This window comes from Sapajus apella, unplaced genomic scaffold, assembly GCF_009761245.1.
Source record: "Sapajus apella isolate SASKATOON/1434 unplaced genomic scaffold, GSC_monkey_1.0 scaffold94, whole genome shotgun sequence".
Lineage (NCBI taxonomy): Eukaryota > Metazoa > Chordata > Mammalia > Primates > Cebidae > Sapajus > Sapajus apella.
In genome coordinates this window covers 1,719,444-1,739,598 of record NW_022437034.1, presented here as the reverse complement: position 1 = coordinate 1,739,598, position 20,155 = coordinate 1,719,444, and the positions used below count along the sequence as shown (strand labels likewise).

Below are 20,155 nucleotides of genomic sequence, written 5' to 3'. Positions count from 1 at the left end.
CAATCTTCAAAGGCTTAGAAGCCTGGGAGAGCCAGGCCTCTTTGGGGAAAAGATGAGAGTTTTCTGAGATAAATGGGGTGGTGCTGTCAGAGTCAATGATTGCTGCTGGGGCTCAGGGATTGGGGGCTGACACTAGCAACAGGGGTGACCCAGAAGACTTCTGGAAGAAATGGGATGGAAGCTGGCCTGGAAGCATAAAGAGGCTTTAGTTTGTGTGGGAAGAGGAGGTAAAGTAGAAGGAGAGGTAAAGTGGAATGCTACACATATTGTAGCATTCCTGATAAGTATCTTCTAGGTGCTTTGTTTTTGTTTGTTTGTTTTGTTTTGAGATGGAGTCTCGCTCTGTCACCAGGCTGGAGTGCAGTGGCGCCATCTTGGCTCACTGCAACCTCTGCCTCCTGGATTCAAGCAATCATCCTGCCTCAGCCTCCCGAGTAGCTGGGACTACAGGTGGGTGCCACCACACCCAGCTATTTTTTGTGTTTTTAGTAGAGACAGTGTTTCACCGTGTTGGCCAGGATGGTCTTGATCTCTTGACCTTATGGTCCTCCCGCCTTGGCCTCCCAAAGTGCTGTGATTACAGGTGGGAGCCACCGCGCCTGGCCTGGGTGCTTTGTTAGTCATTATTTTGCTACATTTAATTTTTCCCAACAGCTCTGCTAGGCAGATGATAGTACCTTCATTTTACAGACGAGTGTATATGTACCTAGGAGTGAAGTGACTGGGTCATGTGGTAACTGTGTGCTCCGTGTTTAACCATTTCAGGACCTGCCTGACTGTTCTGCACAGCAGCTTTCCGCTGCTTCTTGCCTTCAGTGAGACAGGACTAGGAAGAAGATCAAACACAAAGTCTGTGTGAATTGCGTGTTTTCAAAGAAGTAGACTATTGTGAAGCACTCTTTAGACTGCATCTTCGCTGTTGAGTCTTTGATGGTTCTAAAGGGACTTGTGGATTCTGCAGGGTCTCAAGGGCACTGCTATGAATGTCGGTGGTCTTGTGCCGGCAGACACGATTCCGGCTAGTGGGCTGTGGCAACAGAGACAGTGCTGTTACAAATCCTTAAGTTCAGGGTGTGAGTGAGGGACAGGTGTGAGTTAATGCCTATGAGGAAGTCTCCTGGAAGATGGAGGGCAAGCTCTGAAGCCTGGTCCAGGGGAGACAGGCGGGAGGACAAGGTGGCTGGAAGGGGGCATGGAGGTAGGGTCCCTGTGAGTCAAGTTTTTGGGTATCTGTGGTTGATAACTCTGGTCTGTCTGTGTTCTTTGGCTGCAGACCTGGCCGAGTGCAAGCTGGTCTCCTTTCCCACTGGCATCTACAAGGTCCTGCGGAATGTCTCTGGCCAGATCCACCTCATCACCCTGGCTAACAACGAGCTCAAGTCCCTCACCAGCAAGTTCATGACCACGTTCAGTCAACTCCAAGGTAGGCCCTGGTCAGCTCCAGTGAGGAGGGCATGGCTAGCCCTCATCCTTCAGGCTCTGACCCTGTCTGGGGAGGGCCACAGATCCATTCCATGGTTAGTGACACCCATGAAGTCATTCACATGGTAGACTTTGAAAATGGACCTGTGCTCTCCCTGCAGCTTGGAACTCTCTAGGTCACTTCTGCCTCTAGCTGGCTGTGAAGCAGATTGATCACGGGTCAAGGGTGTGGGTGCTGGAGTGATGCTCTTGTTCTGAACAGACCAGCAGGGTGTTCGGGTCTTAAGGCCCCAGGAGTTGTTATTTCTCAGTAGTCTTGAATGAGCTCCCTTCTTACCTTCCCATCTAGCATTGTTCTCCTGTGTTGCTCTCTCAGTTCAGGAGGGACAGATGCCAGGGATGTTGGCATTTTCTGTGCTGGGCATATGCAGAGCACATGGATGTGGTGCTTGGCATGGAGGTGGCCCTCGTAGATGCTCTAGAAATGGTTCCTCTGGATGGACGGGCGGTGTGCCCTGACTGATGCCATACCTGCCCTCTTCTGCAGAGAGCAGTCCTTCCACCCTTCTATGAGAGGTCACTGCTCTTCAGTTACCCATGTGGCAGAGCTGCAGTGTGGGTGCCTTTTGTAGATTTGTGAAAGGGTGGAGTGGGAGAATTGCAGGGGACACAGGAAGCCTATGAGGGGCAGATCCTGCTTCATCCCAGACTCACATGGACCCCACTTCCATGCCCCCTTCCAGCCTCCTTGCCCTCCCACCTGTCTCCCCCGGACCAGGCTTCAGAGCCTACCCTCCATTTTCTAGGAGACTTCCTCATAGGCATTAACTCACACCTGTCCCTCCCTCACATCCTGAACTTAAGGTACCAGTACCGTCTCTGTTGCCACAGCCCACTAGCCAGAATCGTGTCTGCTGGCACAAGACCACTGGCATTCATAGCAATGCCCTTGAGACCCTGCAGAATCCACAAGTCCCTTTAGAACCATCAAAGACTCAACAGCGAAGATGCAGTCTAAAGAGTGCTTCACAATAGTCTACTTCTTTGAAAACAGGCAATTCACACATACTCTGTGGTTTGATCTTCTTCCTAGTCCTGTCATGCTGAAGGCAGACCTCGTACAAGAAGCAGCTGGGAAGCCACCGTGCAGAACAGTCAGGCAGTTCCTCAAATGGTTAAACACAAAGTGACCATATGACCCAGTCATTCCACTCCTAGGCGTATACCCAAGAGATGTAAAAACATACATCCACGTTGCCAGACATGGTGACTCATGCCTGTAACCCCAGCACTTTGGGAGGCCAAGGTGAGTGGATCACCTGAGATCAGAAGTTCGAAACCAGCCTGGCCAACATGGCAAAACCCTGTCTTTACTAAGAATACAAAAATTAGCTGAGCGTGGTGGTAGGCACCTGTAATCCTAACTATTGGGGAGGCTGAGGCAGGAGAATCGTTTGAACCTGGGAGGCGGAGGTTGCAGTGAGCTGAGATCGTGCCATTGCACTCCAGCCTGGGTGACAGAGTGAGACTCCATCTCAAAAAAACAAAACAAAAACAAAAAAAACCCATACATTCATGCAAAAACACATTACACACGGATATTCATGGCACCATTATTCACCACAGCCTGAAAGGCGGAAAGTGAAAACTCCCCAAATGTCCATCAACTGGGAAATGGGTCCACAAAATGTTGTCCCCCCATGAAAGGGAATATCATCCAGGATCTGGGAATGCTGTACATGATAGGAATATGAAAAGGGTCTAAGATCCTGTTTAAGAGAAAAAAATATATAAAATGCTGATAGTGCATGAGGGACCTGAGCAAGCCTATCTCATAGGGCTGACATACCTCCTGGAGGAGGTGTGGGCATTGGGCAGGCCAGAACGGAGAGGGTGGATGAAGTGGCAAACACAGTGAAGGGACAGTGCCTCAGGAGGAAGCTATAGGCAGGACCTGGAAAGGCCACCATGCAAACAGAAGGACGAGGAGGAGGAATTAGTCTATATAGCTGTTTCTGAGTGAAGCTCACAGAGCTTGTTACACCTGTGGCTGGAAAGCTAAAATCCCTATGACTTGTGGGACAGGGAGAGGCTCCTAGGGCAAGGATTACTCTGGAACTTTCCAGGCCATGGCTGCCTTTCCAGGCCATCTGTGTTAGTCCAAGGGTCCTCTAGTGCTGTACCCAGCCAACTGGGATTGGATGTTTGCTTTCCCAAGAAGAATAGAATGATTGAAAATGGAGGGTGGGGCTGTATGGGGCCCCCGGGAAGGGCACAAACAGGCCCTTTGGGTAAGAGGAGAGCTCACTTGTGCTTTTCTTTCATTAGACATTCCCTCAAACACCTGCTTCTCCCAGACCTAGGTTAGGAGGCTCAGAAACCAAGGCCAGTCCACAAAAGTCTCTCCCTGTGGAGGCTAGGATTGCAGGACAGATTGTCCTCACCGCTCAGTGCTGTGATACGGGTATGGAGAAAATGCTGGAAGGGACAGCTGGGAAGAGGAATGAATTCTTCCCGAGAGTGGCATGGGTAGGGCCTGGTTATGGACGCAAGAGCTTTGAAAGTGCTTGACATTTGGGGACTGCCTTGTGAGATGAATAATTAGGCCCTCTCCAGAAACTACAGGGGAAGGTGCCAGAGAAATGCCACTTAGCCCGTGCATCTGTGGCTACAGAAATGTATTTACGTAGCACCTCCGGTCAGAAGTCTATTGAAGATGCTGTTTGAACTCCTTCCCTGCCGCCAGTGGCTCTTGACTCCCTCATGCTGCCTCAAATCACAAAGAGAAGGCCAACTGTGCCTGCTAATTGAATTCACAGAGGCAGTGGATTGAAGGATGTGGTGGCCGGCAGGGAGGGGCAGGAGCAGAGCACCCCATTGGATTCTTCCCCCAACCCTGAGAGATGGCTCTGGGCCTGAGCCTTTATTGTGGTTTCTCTTTCAAATAGAAAAGCTCTCTTCTTGCATGTGTGAAGGGCCTGGCTGAGCTCAGCAGGCCTTCTGTGTCCTCCTATGGGTACTTGACAGAGGTGGGCTGCCTTGGTGTGGGGCTGGGGAGGGAACAAGCTGCTTCCTCCCTGCCTGCCAAGCTGTCTCCCAGAGCTGCCCTGGGGACTCTTCTGCAAGGCCCAAGGCCCTGGTATGGGTGCGTCATCTCTAGATGATTCCATTCCCTTGAAGTCCTTCTTCCATTTTATGGAAGGAAAAAACAAGATGTGAGAAAGCCAAGGGCACAAATGGAATTGGTCTGATGGCAGGTGCGCCCTGCAGAGAGTGAGTCCCCATGCCCCGCTGTAGCTCTTCTGTCTCTTCTGTTCCTGTAACCCTCATTCCCCTCTTCCTCTAGTCTCAGCTCTTTTTAGCAAGTGCTAAATGCCAGGCCAGAGGTTTAGGAGACACACCTATGGCAATAAACAAAGACCACCCAAATGAGAAAAGCAAAGGCTATTTATTCAGAGCGTGTTATAGCGAAGGAGTCAGCCACCATCACTTGTGTTTCGGCGGAGACTCAAAGGCAGGCAAGCGGAGCCGTGGAGTGGAAAAAGGGAAGACCTCAGGTACTCTCTGATTGTTGGCATGGGGGAGTTCTAACTAGAGGCAGAGCATCCTCTGTGATTGACGAGGGTGGCATGATGGCTTTCTCTGGTTGGTCCTTAATTGGGAGTGGAGACAAAAGTCGGGAAGTTGTTATTTATTCATTGACTCCTGGCCACTTGGGACCAGTTGTTACAGGATTATTGTTTGGATGATTGCTAGAGATGGCTGTCTGACTTCGGACAAATCTGGCGTATGGCAGGCAGGCGTCCTGGTCAGTTACTGTAGATCATATGTTGTTTCCTGGGCAGGCTTCTGCAGGTTGTGAGTGGAGTTCTGTTTTTATATTTGGCCTGGCCATTGTCTGTTTGTATATTCAGTCTCTCACACCCCTGCCCATCAACTCAGTCCAGCAGATTCCCAGCAGCATCGGTTTCGGCCTGGCTGTGGGGAGGCACAGGTGAGTGATAACAGCAGAGCCCAAATTCACAGGGTGCTCAGCTCTCCCGGCTCCACGCTGAGCATTCTCTGTACATCATGGCATTTAGTCCTGGTAGCACCTGTGGTCATTTGGGAATGATAAGAAAACTGAGAACTTGACATGGCCCTGGAGGAGCCCCCATCTTGCAGGGGAGGCAGGTTTATGAGCAGATACCACATCGTAATGTGAGGGGTGGTGCAGCAGACATTTGCCCATGGTCTGTGGGTGTCTGGGCGGTGGAAGTCAGGTCTGCTTTGGGTGAGTAGGGAATCAGAAAACCTCCAGAGGAAATGGCTAAAAGCAGGGATTTGACAGTTAAGTAGGGGTTTATCAGGTAACTAAGGAGTTTCCAAAGCATCTTTTAGGGACAGTGAAAGGTATGTTTGGGAAATAACTAGAAAAATGGCACAAGACTGAGTGTTACACAGCAGAGGACTGATGTGTTGTTAGGGACTGGCTGGAGGGAGTCATCTGCCCGAGCAGGAACGTCTGGGAAGAGTCCTGGGAGGTTGGAAGGGGATAGGTCACATGGAAAAGGTAGAGAGAAGCATCCTAGCAGGGAGAAGCAGTGTGAGGCCAGGCCGGGAAGGCATGGAATAGGTAGGGCCTCGAAGCCAAGTCATAAGGGAGGTGCGAACTCCTTCTGCCCTCCAAAGCGATGAGTTCCTTTGCTGGAGAGCCTGGGCCTGGGCCAGGAAGCCGGAGGCTGCTGCTGGGGCTGCTGCAGGCATGGGGGGGCTTTGACTGGCCAGGAGCAGGCATGTGGGCTTGGGTGGACTGGCGGGCGGGCTGCTTGGGTCAGCTGGCATTAGGTCTCCACGGAGACTTGCTGACCCCAAGACCCTGCATCTGGGGTCAACACAGCCTGGCAGAGCTGGGCCCAGAGGGCTTGTGAGTCATTGTAGGGGAGCATCCAGCAATGTGGAGTTGAGATGTTCCCTGGGGCTCGCGGCCCATTTTCTCTGATTTTTCAACAGCACCAGGCTTCTTTGCCTCTTTCTGTTTCCCCAAGTGTGTGTTCTTTACACTGTTCCTAACAGGGAGACTCCAGCTAGGAATAAACTCCGGGAGGAAGTGTGGTTTCCTCCTCAGAGCCAGGCCCTCCTGGGGGGGACCTGAGAGATATGCCCAGGGCGAGCCCCGCTGGTGCATGGCACCTGTGGGGAGCCTGTCTGCAGAGGGCTCCTGGCTGCTCACCAGCCGCACCTTACCCTCCCCACAGGGCTCTCCAGGCAGCAGCTCCTGGTGGCTGCCAGAGAAAATGGGGCAGTTTTCTTCATTATCTCAGTAATCAGGGCAGGCGGGGCTTTATCTTTACCTCTGGCAACCGCCTGGTGCCAGAGTGGGCCACGCCTCAGCCTCGGCTTCTCTCAGCACACCTTGGGGAGTGGTTTTCCTACTCCGAGGGCCCTACACGCCTGGTGGCTGGGGCTGGGTGTGGGCAGAGGGCATGGAGTAGCTAGTTAAAACAACTGAGTTCATGCCAGGATGGTGAGGATGGGGTGGGTCCCTCTGTTCCTCAGGCCATGCCATCAAAGCTGCCGCTGGCCACGTGTGGTCAGGAGTCTTAGGCGGTATTTGGGGGTGGGAAGGGGGTGTGCCAGTAAACAGTGTATGTCAGGGCCCCAGAAGGACTTATTATTTTCTTGTGTTCTGGGAAGGGGGTGTCCCCTGAGCATGTTATGATTCCAAAGCTGGGGAGCAAGGGAGCCGTCCTCAGAATGGCTGTTGGGGTCACAGCACGCTGTTCCTCCCCAACTTCCTACTTTGCTTCAGCCAGCTGGGTTTACTCCTTTTAATAGCTGATGTTACTCAGTGGACAAAAGAGAAAAGAAGAGGGGGGCCAGGAATGTGCTGGGAGAGCTGGGCAGACATGGCAGCTTTGTGTGGTTGTGAGATGCGGAGGTTTTGGTTGTAGCCCAGGATCGGGCAGATCTAGTCTGTCAGAAACACATTTTCTTTCTTTCTTTTTTTAAGATGGAGTCTCGCTCTGTCACCCAGGCTGGAGTACAGTGGCACTATCTCCACTTACCGCCATGCCTACCTCCCAGGTTCAAGCGATTCTCCTGCTCTAGCCTCCTGGGTAGCTGGGATTACAGGTACCTGCCACCACACCCAGCTAATTTTTGTATTTTTAGTAGAGACAGGGTTTCACCATGTTGGCTAGGCTGGTCTCTAACTCCTGGCCACAGATGATCCACCCATCTTGTCCTCCCAAAGTGTTGGGATAACAGGGCTGAGCCATGGCACCTGGCCAAAAACCAGGCCAAGTTTCTGGTTCCCTCAGTGCAGTCCACCACTGGAATAGTGGGGTCTGGGAGAGTCCATCTCCCCTGAGTTATGCACAGGGGCAGACCCCAATTGCAGATGATCAAGAGTTCCTACCTGATACTGAGGCAGTGGCAAGATTGTGGCCTTCTACATCAGTCCTCAAAGGCATCTTACCGCTGGAGCTCCCTGGATGACCTCAGCGAAATAAACGGCAAACTGTGTGTGACCCCTGCATGCCTGCTTCTGGGCAGTGAGTCAGCCCTTCCAGGCAGTGTTAAGGAACCCAAGCGTCATGGGCTACAGCATCCTTAGTAGAATCCCAGAGATGGGATCGCTGAGGTCAGAGGGCATTTTAAGGCTCTACTATGTACAGCAGAAGAACCACCCAACAGAGACCAACCAACCTACAGAGCTGGAAAAAATAAGTTAAATTCCCTTTGAAGGAGTAGGGGCAGCCTGGAGATGCACTGCTGCTTCACCAGCAGGAGAGCACCTCTTCCATCCTGTATCTTAACCACCCCTGGAAACCAGCAGACCTCCACAGAGGACATACCTGGAGCACCAGGACAGTGTGGCTCTGAGCCTCTGGTACCTCTGTCCTCCAGGGCCCAAGCTACTACTTCCTGCAACCCTGTGAGGCAGAAGACTGCAGTTTCCCTTCACGTCCTTCTTCCAAGCTCTACGTGCTACTTTCCTTTGCTCCCAGCTCTGCGGTTCAGACATTTCCATACCTGCCTCTGCCCTTCTTGCCCATTCCCAAGCATCTCTTTAGTTGCTGTTCATGTCTTTGCCGCACCACAGAGTTCTAAGGCTTCATTTGAAAAATGTATCCTATTTACTTTTTTATTTTTGATGAGGCAGTAGATGTATACAATGCAACATGTTGAGGATTGAAAGGATAGTGGGGAAAGATAAGTCTGCTCTTGTACTTCTGTCCCCAGACATCCAAGTCCATGTGCAGAGATGACCTCTGTTACCCGTTCTAGAGATATCCCATGCCTATGTAAATATAAATATACTTAGTAATAGTAACATTTATAATATACCACCATGAATAGGTACTATTGTAAGCAAAGAAAGCATAAGTAACAAGTAACTTGCCCAAAGTCACACAGCAAGAAAAAAGAGCTACCTTAGTCTTTTTTTTGGAAACAAGTCTCCCTCTGTTACCCAGGCTGGAGTGCAGTGGTACAGTCTCAGCTCACTGCAGCCTCTGCCTCCTGGGCTCAAGTGATCTTCCTACCTTAGGCTCCCGACTAGCTGGTACTACGGCACACACCATCACACCCAGCATTTTTGTATTAGTTGTAGGAACAGGGTCTTGCCATGTTGCCCAGACTGGTGTTGAACTCCTAGACTCAAGTGATCTGCCTGTCTTGGCCTCCCAAAGTGTTGGGATTACAGGCGTAAGCAACCGCATCTGGCCTGCCTTAGTCTTTTTACCGAGGCAGAATGTTTGGTACTTTGTCTTAGTTTGTCTCAGACCTAGTTAAAAGTGCTTTTTCACCCCTTCCCCTTGTCCACCACCAAGGAATGACTGTGGCATCTGGAAATGCCCTCTGACCCCTGTGGGCAGCAGCTGTCTCTGTGTGAAGTCTCCTCAGCACTGAGCATGGGCTGTTGGAAGGACACTGCCCACCTGACCCTCTGACTCTGCCCTGTTGGGGAGTCCATGCACTCAGGGACTGTGATTGCTCATTGACGCAGGGTCAGAGCCGAGGTGCTGATTGAGCTTTGGTGGGCAGGTATTTTTGGAGCTAGCACATTCCTTTGTGCATGGGTTGTGTAATTACTGCCGGCCAGCCTCGTCTGTCCACTAATGGGATTGGGCAGTTTCTCTCTCGACTGGTGTTAATCTAAGGCCTCTGAGTCAGCCTTGGCAATTTTCCAAAATAAGGATGGTAGGAAGTAATAAGTGGAACTTGGGGAAGAAAAGGTCCATTTAACAGACACTGGAAACTACAGTTCAGGAGGTGTAATCAATAAGGAAATGTCATGACAGGGGCTGCTTTCAGGCTGGGCACAGCCTTGGGAATGGAATGGAGTGGGGTATTTTTTCCAGAGTCCCAGTTCATCCTAGGAGCCCTGGTTGTTCCACTCTGATCCCTGGTCTGAGTGCAGGAAGAAGAATCTTTGGAACCCCTAATGCAGTCTTCTGGGAGCAGAAGACCTCAGCCTTCTCTGTTCAGAAGAGAGGGCAGTGAGACCTTGGGCAGGTGGCCTGGGTGCTGTGACTCTAGGGCTGAGAAGCAAAGCCAGATGTGGCTGTGGCTGTGTTAGGTTGGAAGCCCAACACCCTGACCGATCCGGTGTCTAGGGCTTTGGCCACATTTTTGTTCTTCCTCTGAACTAGAAGCAATACAGAAAACCTTAAGTGCCTGGTATGGGGCCATATAAGAGATAAAAGGAAAGCCTTGACATCAGCAGCCTTGCTGGCCCCAGTTGGCCTTTGTGGGCCTCAGTTTCGCTATCTGAGAAATGAGGAAACATCTACTACATTGTGATTTTGTGTGGTTAGAGATAATGCATATAAGGTGTCCTGTGCAGGGTTTGGTGCATGCAAGTTTCCTGATGAACGATGCTTCTGATATGGTGATGGTGAAGACTCTGGGAGGCTTAGTTGTAGACATGGGAGGTCTCTGGCCAAGTAGTGAGGAAGACGGTCCGGTCATAGGAATCTGTCTCTCCACAAGGAATTTCAGTGAGAGCAGAACTGGAGAGATCCCCAAGTCCACGCCTTCACGGATGGGGACCCTGAGGCTCAGAAGGGAGAAGTGGCTTTTCTGATCTGCCTCCAGGCACATGCAGGGCGAGACCTCAGTTCAGGGTCCCTGGGTCCCTGGTCAGGCTCTTTGCCATGGAAGCCCGTGGTGCGGTCACCTGCTTCTCACCTAATGCTGAGAGGCTGTTTTTAATTGGTTGTGTATATATATATATATATACACACACACACACATATATATATGTGCATATATATGTATATATATACACCCCACCTTATAGTACAGAGGATTTGTGGAGCTTGTGAAGCAGGAAGCTTGGGTAGAGCAGTGGACACCACGGTGGGAGCAGAAGCCACTCAGAGGCCCTGCTGGGCCATGGCTTCTGAGAAGTGAAGCTGGATGTCTGGGGAGAACTTGCTTTCTTGCCGGCCCATCCCACACCAGAATGCATACCCCATTCTGTCCAGCTCAAGGCCTTTTTCTGGATTGCTTCCTTCCCATGGTGCTCAGATTTGCTATCTTGAGATTTACTGTAACAATTTTGGTGGAATTTGGCACATACATTGACATTCATAAAGCCCTAGGGGTTGGCAAGGGGGTGACTGACAGGGGTGGGACATCCATCTCCAGGAACCTGCTCTCTTTGCCCTCCCTTGGCGAGGGGGCCTAGAAGCAGCTCCATGGTTTGGTTCTCACTCACAACCTACCAGGTTTATTATAAACAATTTATTCACATGAATTTGACAGCTTAGAAGAAATGGACCATGTTCTTGAAAACCACAAACCACTAAAACAAAGCCAAGATGAAATAGACAACCTGAATAGACCTACGATGATTAAATAAGTGAAATTTGTAAAGAAAAAATCCCAAAGAAGAAATCTCCAAGCCCAGATGATTGCATTAGAGAATTCTACAAAACATTTAAAATGATAATTAACATCAATTTTTACACACAGCCTCTTCCAGAAAAGTAGAAGGGAAGGGCACACTTCCCAACCCATGATATGAAGCTTATATTACTCTGATATCAAATGCAGACAGAGACAGTACAAAAAATGTGAAAGAAAAAATACAAACCAATATCTCCCATGAACATAGATGGAAAGATTCTCAGCAAAATATTACCTGTCAAATTCAGCAATGTATAAAAAGAATATAAGACGTGTGCAAGTGGGATTTATCAATTATTCAGGTGTGCAAGGCTGGGTCCAACTTTAAAAATCTGTCAATATATCTATTATATGAAAAGGCTAGGCTGGGTGTGATGGCTCACGCCTGTGATCCTAGCACTTTGAGAGGCTGAGGCTGGTGGATTGCCTGAGCTCAGGAGTTCAAGACAAGCCTGGGCAACATGAGGAAATCCTGTCTCTACTAAAATACAAAAAATTAGCTGGGCTTAGTGACGGTGTGCACCTGTAATCCCGGCTACTCGGGGGGCTGAGGCAGGAGAATTGCTTGAACCTGGGAGGCGGAGGTTGCAGTGAACTGAGATTGTGCCACTGCGCTCTAGTCTGGACGACAGACTGAGACTCTGTCTCAAGAAAAAAAAAAAAAAAAGAAAGAAAGAAAAGAAAAGGCTAAAGAAGAAGAATCATACAATCATATCATTTGACAAAGAAAAGGCATTTGACAGATTTCAGCTCTCAGCACGCTAGGCATACACGGGAACTACTTTTCAACTTGGTAAGTAGCATCTTCAAAAATCCTACGGCTAACATCCAACTTAATGATGAAAGGCTTTCTCCCAGGCTGGGAACAAGGCAGGGATGCTTACTCTCATCCTCAAAGTTCTAACCACTGCAGTAAAACAAGAAGAAGAAGAAGATAGCTTTTCCCTGGGCTTTTGGCAGAGCTGGTTTTTTTTACCCTGACCTCAAACACCTTCTTAGCATTCTGAAATAACCTCCTTTTCTTGTTTACTGTTTCTCCCTGCACTTGTCTGTAAGCTTGTCAAGAGAGGAATCTAGTCTGTGTCATTAGCCATGATTTCCCGCTGTCTAGCAGTGCCTGCCCTGTGGTAGGTGCTGAGTCATATTTGTTGTGTAAGTGGAGGCTGTTTTGGCATCACCGGCTTGACTTCCTGCAATCCATGTGTTAGAGCTGCACTGACCCTCTCTTATTTTCCCTTTTGATTCCTGCTTTCAATTTCGTTTCTCCAAAGGTTCCATAAGCCAGGCACCAAGTATCATGGGTCTTGTGTCTCTAACAGTCTCGCTCTCACTCTGTCACCCAAGCTGGAGTGCAGTGGCGTGATCTTGGCTCCCTGCAACCTCCACCTCCCAGGTTCAAGTGATTCGTCTGCCTCAGCCTCCCAAGTAGCTGGGATTACAAGTGCGTGCCACCAGGCCTGGCTAATTTTTGTATTTTTAGTAGAGACAGAGTTTCGCCATGTTGCGCAGGCTAGTCTTGAACTCCCGGCCCCAAGTGATCCACCCACCTTGGCATCCCAAAGTGCTGGGATTACGGGGATTACAAGCGTGAGCCACTGCGCCTGGCCTTGTTGGGTGTATTAAATTTTCAAAGATTACCCTTTTCTGGCTGGGCGTGGTGGCTCAAGCCTGTAATCCTAGCACTTTGGAAGGATAGACTCAGGCCTGAATTGGTTTGATAAAAGGCCATTAAAAATTTTTGAACATGTCAAAAAATTGGGGATAACTAAATCAACCCAGAGGAGATTCTCGCTCCCACCCTCTGGTAGTTATCCTGGTGGCGCTGTCGAGCTGTGGGGTCTGGCCCTATAGCATAAGAGCATGGGCCAGCAGCCTCTGAGATCCTCCAAGTAAATGCGCTGCGTGTCTGTGACACTGGCTATGTTTATCAGCTTCCTGATGCTTGGTGCTCCCAGCTTAGAGAAATGAACTAAACAAGAACCAAATAGCCAAAGAAAGTGGGCCGTGTTCTCAGTGAAGAACGAAGGTCTGTTCCAGGGAAGTGGCTTCTGAGTGACTCTATAAGGCAGCTGCCTCCTGCCTGGAATGTGCTCTTCCCCCAACTCCAGACTGGTATAAATCCACCTAGGGCCCAGATTCCTCATCTGGCAACAGTGTCCAGAGAGAATTGAATAACATTATTTTTGTGGAATGCAGTAACAACTATTTCCTTTCCTTCCTTCCTTCCTTCCTTCCCCCCTTTCTTCCCTCCTTCCTTCCTTCCCCCTTCCTTCCTTCCTTCCCCCCTTTCTTCCCTCCTTTCTTCCTTCCCCTTTCCTTCCTTCCCCTTCCTTCCTTCCTTCCTTCCCCATTCCTTACTTCCCCCTTTCCTTCCTTCCTTCCTTCCTTCCTTCCTTCCTTCCTTCCTGCCTTCCTTCCTTCCTTCTCCCCTTCCTTCCTTCCCCCTTCCTTCCTTTCCCCTTCCTTCCTTCCCTCCTTCCTTCCTTCCTTCCTTCCTTCCTTCCTTCCTTCCTTCCTTCCCTTTCTTTCTTTCCCTCCCCCACTTCTCTCTTTCTCTCTTTCTTCTGTTGATGGAACCCTGGGCTCCGACGTCCCTGAAGATGGAAAAATGGAAGGTAGTCTAGGCCCCCTGCACTGTCTATTTGCCCCCTGAGGGGAGAAGAGTCATTATATTTGCCGAGTCACATATTTGCTGAGTGATACAAGGTGCCTCTTGTAGGGACAAAGATAAATCAGATGCAGTTCCTACCTCCCCAGAACCCCAGTGTGCCGGAGCAGGGGACTTGCAGTGGGGCTGGAACCCAGGCGTGTGTGTGTGGGGTGTGTGTGTGTACAAAGAGGCACTGGGAAGTGAGGCAGGGGGTCAGCTTTCACTGTAGGGATACCTGGGAGGGGCTGTGGGGAGCTCGGAGCAGTGGCATTCATTGTAGGGCTGTGGAAGAGCAGGCGTGGAGCACTGAGGGAGGGGCAGGGCCAGCTGCAAAATTGGTGGGGCTCAGAGAGAAATGATTCCAGAAATCAGGGGTCATTTTTCTAAAAGTTACATAGGAAGCTTTTTCCTTTCTTTTACAGTCTCTCTCAGCATGTCATGGTGACTTTCATTTACTATTTCATATTTACTACTTTTGAAAGATCAAAACTTAGCATGAGTTTTACCATTTATCTTTATGCAATGCCAGTTTTAAGTGCAATTATCAGAGCATTTAAATCACATGTAGAACCATGAAATTACATAACTCATATTTTGTGGCTTATTTTCTCCTGAGTAGTCCAGAAGGACAAACTCAAACCACACTCAGGAGGGTCGGAAGGTGGAAGGGAGGAAGGACAGACGGCCCAGGGGCCCCGTCCATGTTGCAGGGCACCCATGCAAGCACTCTCAGGCCTGACAGCTGCTAGGTTTCTGCTCTTAGCAGATGCTAGAATGGCTGCCTTCTACCCTGGCCCGGGGTGATCTGAGGAAGCTCAGCCAGGTCTTCTCTTTCTAAGAGTCCACCACCCTCAGCCAAGGCAGGCAGACAACTCCAAGGCTCTTAAAACCTGTGCATCATGACCTGCTCAGTCCCTAGGTCCGGGGTGGGTAAGAGGCTCACTCCCGCTAAGCCCCAGGGACCCTAGGTGAGGATGAAGGAGAGCTGCTGCCTGCCTGCTCCGCCCTGAGACATGTGGGACACACGCCTGACTCTGACCCTCCCTGCTGAGGGGGAGGGCTGCAGTGCCATCGCAGAGCAGGGGTGAGGAGGGGCAGCCAGGCGGGAGAGCAGACCGCCATCCTGGGGAGGCAGTAGGTCGGCTCATGTGTGAGCTCAGACTCCATGACTCCAGCTCCACTGACAAAACACAGGTTCAAGGATAAGATTATTAAGACTTTCAAGATGGCCATCCAGGGTATTCTATCCCAAGTGTGGGGCCTTTCTGAGCATGAGACCCTGTGTGAATGCACTGGCCCATGCCCACAAAGCCAGCACTGGAGAGAAGAACTGGGGGACATTCTTCAGGTTACTCAGCATTTCTGGGTGTCAGTTTCCCTTGGATCAGACAGGATGGGGAGAGAGGCACTGTAAGGCCACACGTGGACGGGGCTGGGCAGCCTCCAGGGCCTCACCTCCGCTCTCCCTGTCATGGTGCTTCACCCGTGTTCACAGACTTAATCCTCCCACAGCCCTGGAGACAGGCATTCTGATGTTAGTTCCTTTCTGCAGGTGAGACGATGTCCTTTCTGTGGGGATTAAATAACATCCTAAGGAAGACCAGTGAAAGTAAGGGGCACGGCTGGTATGCACCGAAGCATGGAGACTCCAGGTCCTCCTCCCATCAGCCCTGGGCTGTGCTTCTCCGCCACCTGCCGCCCTTGCTTACTGTCCCCCAGCTCTCCTCCCTGCACAGGGCCCTTTGGGCGCCCGGCTTCTCTTACTAGGTTGAGGCATCTCAGCTTCAGCCCACACTATGCCTGGCCCCATCTCTTGGCACTGCCACAGCTGGGTTCCCAGCACAGGGACTCCCCCAGCCCAGCTGCCTTCCCACGCAGGTCTTTGCACAGTTCACTGGCCAGCCTTCAGAGCAGCTGCTATCGGAACAGGAACCCCCCACCTTGGGTCAGCTCTGGTTGGCCAGGAGAGAAGGGGCACGTGACACTGAAAGAATGTGGCTGCCCCTGGCGGCCCCCTGAGCAGGGAGGGCCATGGAGAGTGGTGTCCCCTAAATGGAGTGTGGGGAGCCCTGAGCGGGAAAGGCGTCCCATCCTGACCTGCCCCATCAGGGCCTGGAGTCGAGGCTTTGTATGAGGGAGGAGCCACCACCTCTTGACCCCTTGCTGAGGCCCAAGCTTATGCTGGGAGAGCCTTCCATTCCAAAACCAGCAGCAGGCGACCTCAGTTGGAGTGACAGGTGGCAGGCCCTAGGCAGTGGTAGGAGGATGACCCCTCCTCTAGCGCAAATAAACATGGAATCAGCACTGTGCAGAGCTCTCTCTGTGGCTTAGGGCTTCCTCTATGCCCTCCTAGCCCAGGCAGGGTGACAGCCACAGCCAGCAGTCCCTGTGGGCTTGGGTGGCCCCCTCCTCATCCTGTTCTTTCTCCTTCCCTGCATGTGGCAGAGCTCCGCCTGGAGGGAAACTTCCTACACCGCCTCCCCAGCGAGGTCAGTGCCCTGCAGCACCTCAAGGCCATTGACCTGTCCCGGAACCAGTTCCAGGACTTCCCTGAGCCACTCACTGCCCTGCCGGCGCTGGAGACCATCAACCTGGAGGAGAACGAGATCGTAGGTGAGTGGGCCCGGCCCACTCGGCCCTGGGCTGTTGCGCTTGTACAAGGCACTCATGGGGCACAGGGCCCTGGAGTCGACCTTCACAGGTGGGAGGGGAAGCTTGGGCTGTCTGTCCCACACACCTGAACAAAGGGCCTGGGGCTTGGGAAGGTAGACATTTTGAGGCCCTGTCGCCTGCCTGTTGCTGGGTGGGACACTGGCTTTTCCTGGCAGGTGGATGGCCTGGGCTTTCACCACCATGCAGCTCTGAACTAGCTGGGCCACTGGGGGCCACAAGCCCTCCCTCTCCGGGTCTCGCCTGCCAGCCTAGGTGGTCTCAGACCCTTCGGCTCTGGCCCTCTGTGTGCTTTCTCCTCCCCAAGTCCCCTGCCTTCACCAAGACCTCTTCACAGGGGTGAGCAGGGCCCATTAGAGACTGCCACGTTCAGCACAGCCACTCTGTGCCTTCCAGGACAAACACGCTGCTCTCTGTCAGCCCAGCCTGCCAGGGCTCTCACTACCAGGGAGCCAGGGGTCTGATAGGTGCCTTCTGCAAACAGCAGACCCCAGGAGGGTGGATTCTGCTGAGGTCAGGAAGCAGCCCCTCCTTCCTCTTGCAGCAATGATGTACCTCCTGTCTCATCAGGACCTCAGAGAGCCGAGCCTCAGCTCCAGGTAGTGGTCTCACCTGCCCAGAGAACCTGGGCACTGGGCGGGGTCTCTGTGTGCCCTCCCTCCTGCAGCGCCTTCCTTCGGTGGCTCCGCCCCAGTTCACCCTCTCTTACGTGACCTCTAATGTGGATGCTGTTCTAATGCCAGTGATGTTCATAATAACCCCCTTCAGTTATGCTTTCATTGTTATAAGCCCTTTTATAGCCATTATCCCATTTGATGAAAAGCAACAGCTTCCTAGTAGTTTGGACCCAGCTACTGGGGCATGGCCTGCCTCATGTGGAGGCAAGTGCCCATCTGTCAGGGGTGCTGCAGGCAGGACTCTGGCCCTGGCTGGGTAGGAGGCAGGGCCAGCTGACCTTTGAGGCTCTGGGTCTTTTCTTGGACAGGTGAATCAACCAAGGACCAAACACATCATGAGAGAGCATCGGGTTACATAGTGAGACTCATAGTGCCAGGACAGGAATATGTGATTCCAGAACAGCCCTGTGCCCAGGATGGACTTCTCTTGCCTGAAGTCTGGGGAGCCCCTGGAGGTGGGCTCTGGTTCAGTCTTGGGTTCCCAAGACCAGAGTCCTCAAGCAGCTTGCCCCTGGATTGGCTCCTGGGTCACTGGGGCCTCTGAGTAGTCTTTAAGCAGAAGGAGCCTGTCCAGAAGTGCCTTGGCCTGCGTGGCTCTCCCTGCTGTACTGTCCTGCTCACCCCGGCCATTCCTGGCCAGGCCCTTCTTGCCTGGGTCCTTCCTTTCCTGTCTCTATTAATTGTGGCCCCTTCTGATGCCTGCACTTCCTTCTCCTGCTCATCCAAATGGGGCAGTAACTGAGCAAGACCAGAGCTAGGTGTGCAGCTGGTAGACAGGTGGTTCTCACCAGCATTGGCCGTGGCTTCCCCACATCCTAACTGTGGCCTTGGAAGGTTCACAGCAGTTGTGTGAGCCTCAGCGCCCTCTAATCTTTCAAATGAAGCTTATCCCCCACCCCTAGAAGGTGGTTTGAGATAGGAAGGTGGCTTTTCTGCAGGTAGGGGAGCAAGTCCAGTGGGTACCTATGTCGGCTGCAGTCCAAGAAGGGACTTGTACCAAAGTGGGCAGCAAGGGTGGCCCGGATCTCCAGGTCCTTCGCCTTCTAAAAGGCTGGCAATGTTTCTTAGCAGGCACAGCCACAGAGCAAAGATCGGCTGTTTTTGGCTCCTCTTGCATAGATATACCCCCGCTTTTCTGAAGAACGATAGTAATAATTTCTACATGTGGAAGCATCTTACGTCTTACCAAGAATGGTCATGTGTAGTCCCACATCCACAGGATGATGTTCTCCCTTTGACACAGGTAGAAACTGAAGCTCTAAGCCTTCATGGCCAAGTGCCTGTCACACACCTGGCCAGGTAAGACACATCAGCGACTGGGCTGTGTTTCCCAGTCAGTTCAGCCTGGGACAGGCTGGTGATATGGAGTTGCCAGGGGCTGCCCCTGTCCAGGAGGGGCTCCTGGTTAACCCCATCTGGCCAGCTGCTCCTGAAAAAGCTTGACTGATCCCAGGGCCCTGTCCACTGCAGGAGGCCTTGGTGGTTCTTCCCCTGCCCCCGATCTGGAGAGGGGCGTATGGAGACAGCCACTGTTCCCTTGCTGGTGTCTCCCTGCTTCTATTTGCTACTGCTCCCGGATCCATCCCAGTTACTCGGGTGACTTCTCAACTCCCAAACTGGCAGGAGGGCCAGGCCACAGCCTTCATCCCCAGGCTGGAGGGAGGTGAGAACGAAAGGGCCTGCTGGAGGAAGGAGGGGCTGCGGTTACAGTGAAGAAGGTAGGGCCGCAGGGTCTTCCCTTAGGGAAATAGCTCTGCACTCTTCGCTGCTTGTAGCTGAGCTCCTGCAGCACCTCGCAGGATAATTATAGAAGCTTACGGTGCCTTCAGAGTGGCTTATTTTTTCCTTTCAGAATGCTTAGAGGGTGGTGGAAAAATAAATCAAAATTGTTATGAGAAATCAATTCAAGATTATTGAAGTAGCCTTCAAAGCTTTAGTAAGTAGAGAACAGGCAGCTCTGAAACAAGCCCCCAAGTGAACTGTAAGGACAGCCACCCTAAAGGGACCTCCGCCAAAGTGTCCCCAGCCTGGCGCTGGAAAGACCTGGGAGCTCTCAGCATCCAGGCAGCTGCCAGGATCAATTCAGTCATCCTCTTGTTTCCAGATAGAGCTGCCACCTGATCTTCCTCTGCCCTCTGAGCCATTCTCAGGGAGAGAAGGAGAGAGGTCTGGGATCTCAACAGGGCATGCAAGCTGAGAGGGACAAGGATACTCTGCTTTCTGATGCTGACCACTGGGAGGTAGTACCTGACCTTGGTGCTCACAGGTAGCTAAATGCCCTCAGGTCAGGTCTGCATGGCACTTGGATGCCCTTGTTTCCACCTGGAGCACACAGCCCTCTGGTCTACATGTTTGACCCTTCTCTGCCCTCCTCACCTCTGCCAGCATCGGGCCTGGTATGTGGCATACAGCAGGCGCTCAGCTGTGTGGGAGCATCATGCAGAGCAGGAATTCCAAAGCCTTGAAGCTTCTCTGAAATAACTGAGACATGATAGGGCAGAGTTTTCAAGTTGCATACTATAACCTGCTAGTGAATTAAGTCAGTGGGTGAAGACCAGCAATTTTTTAATGCAATAAAATAGAAAATGTCAGAGTACATCATCACATATAAAATGGTAATTACTATGCTGTAGCTTTTAATTTCAGTTTCATCACATATAAAATGGTAATTATTATGTTGTAACTTTTAATTTCAGTTTTACTATGTGCATGCACAGATATAGATAGATAGATAGATAGATGATAGATAGAGATATACTGGGACGTGATGAAAAATGGTTATTTCTTACTCTTAGTCATGATGAAAAAATACTGAAAACTACTCCTATGAGTTGTC

The 20,155-nt window shown here is 51.4% G+C and overlaps 1 protein-coding gene across 6 annotated transcripts in view; it reads left to right on the top strand.

Annotated features, from left to right (window-relative positions):
• LRRC20 (leucine rich repeat containing 20) overlaps positions 1-20,155 on the top strand; it is a 66,128-nt gene that overhangs the window by 29,779 nt on the left and 16,194 nt on the right. For 4 of the 6 annotated variants that reach the window (XM_032256234.1, XM_032256238.1, XM_032256235.1 and 1 more), the window contains 2 exons: positions 1,274-1,423; positions 16,418-16,585. In XM_032256234.1, the coding sequence (XP_032112125.1) occupies positions 1,274-1,423; positions 16,418-16,585 (318 nt within the window). The remainder of the gene's footprint in view (positions 1-1,273; positions 1,424-16,417; positions 16,586-20,155) is intronic. The other 2 variants (XM_032256236.1, XM_032256237.1) reach the window with 2 other exon arrangements.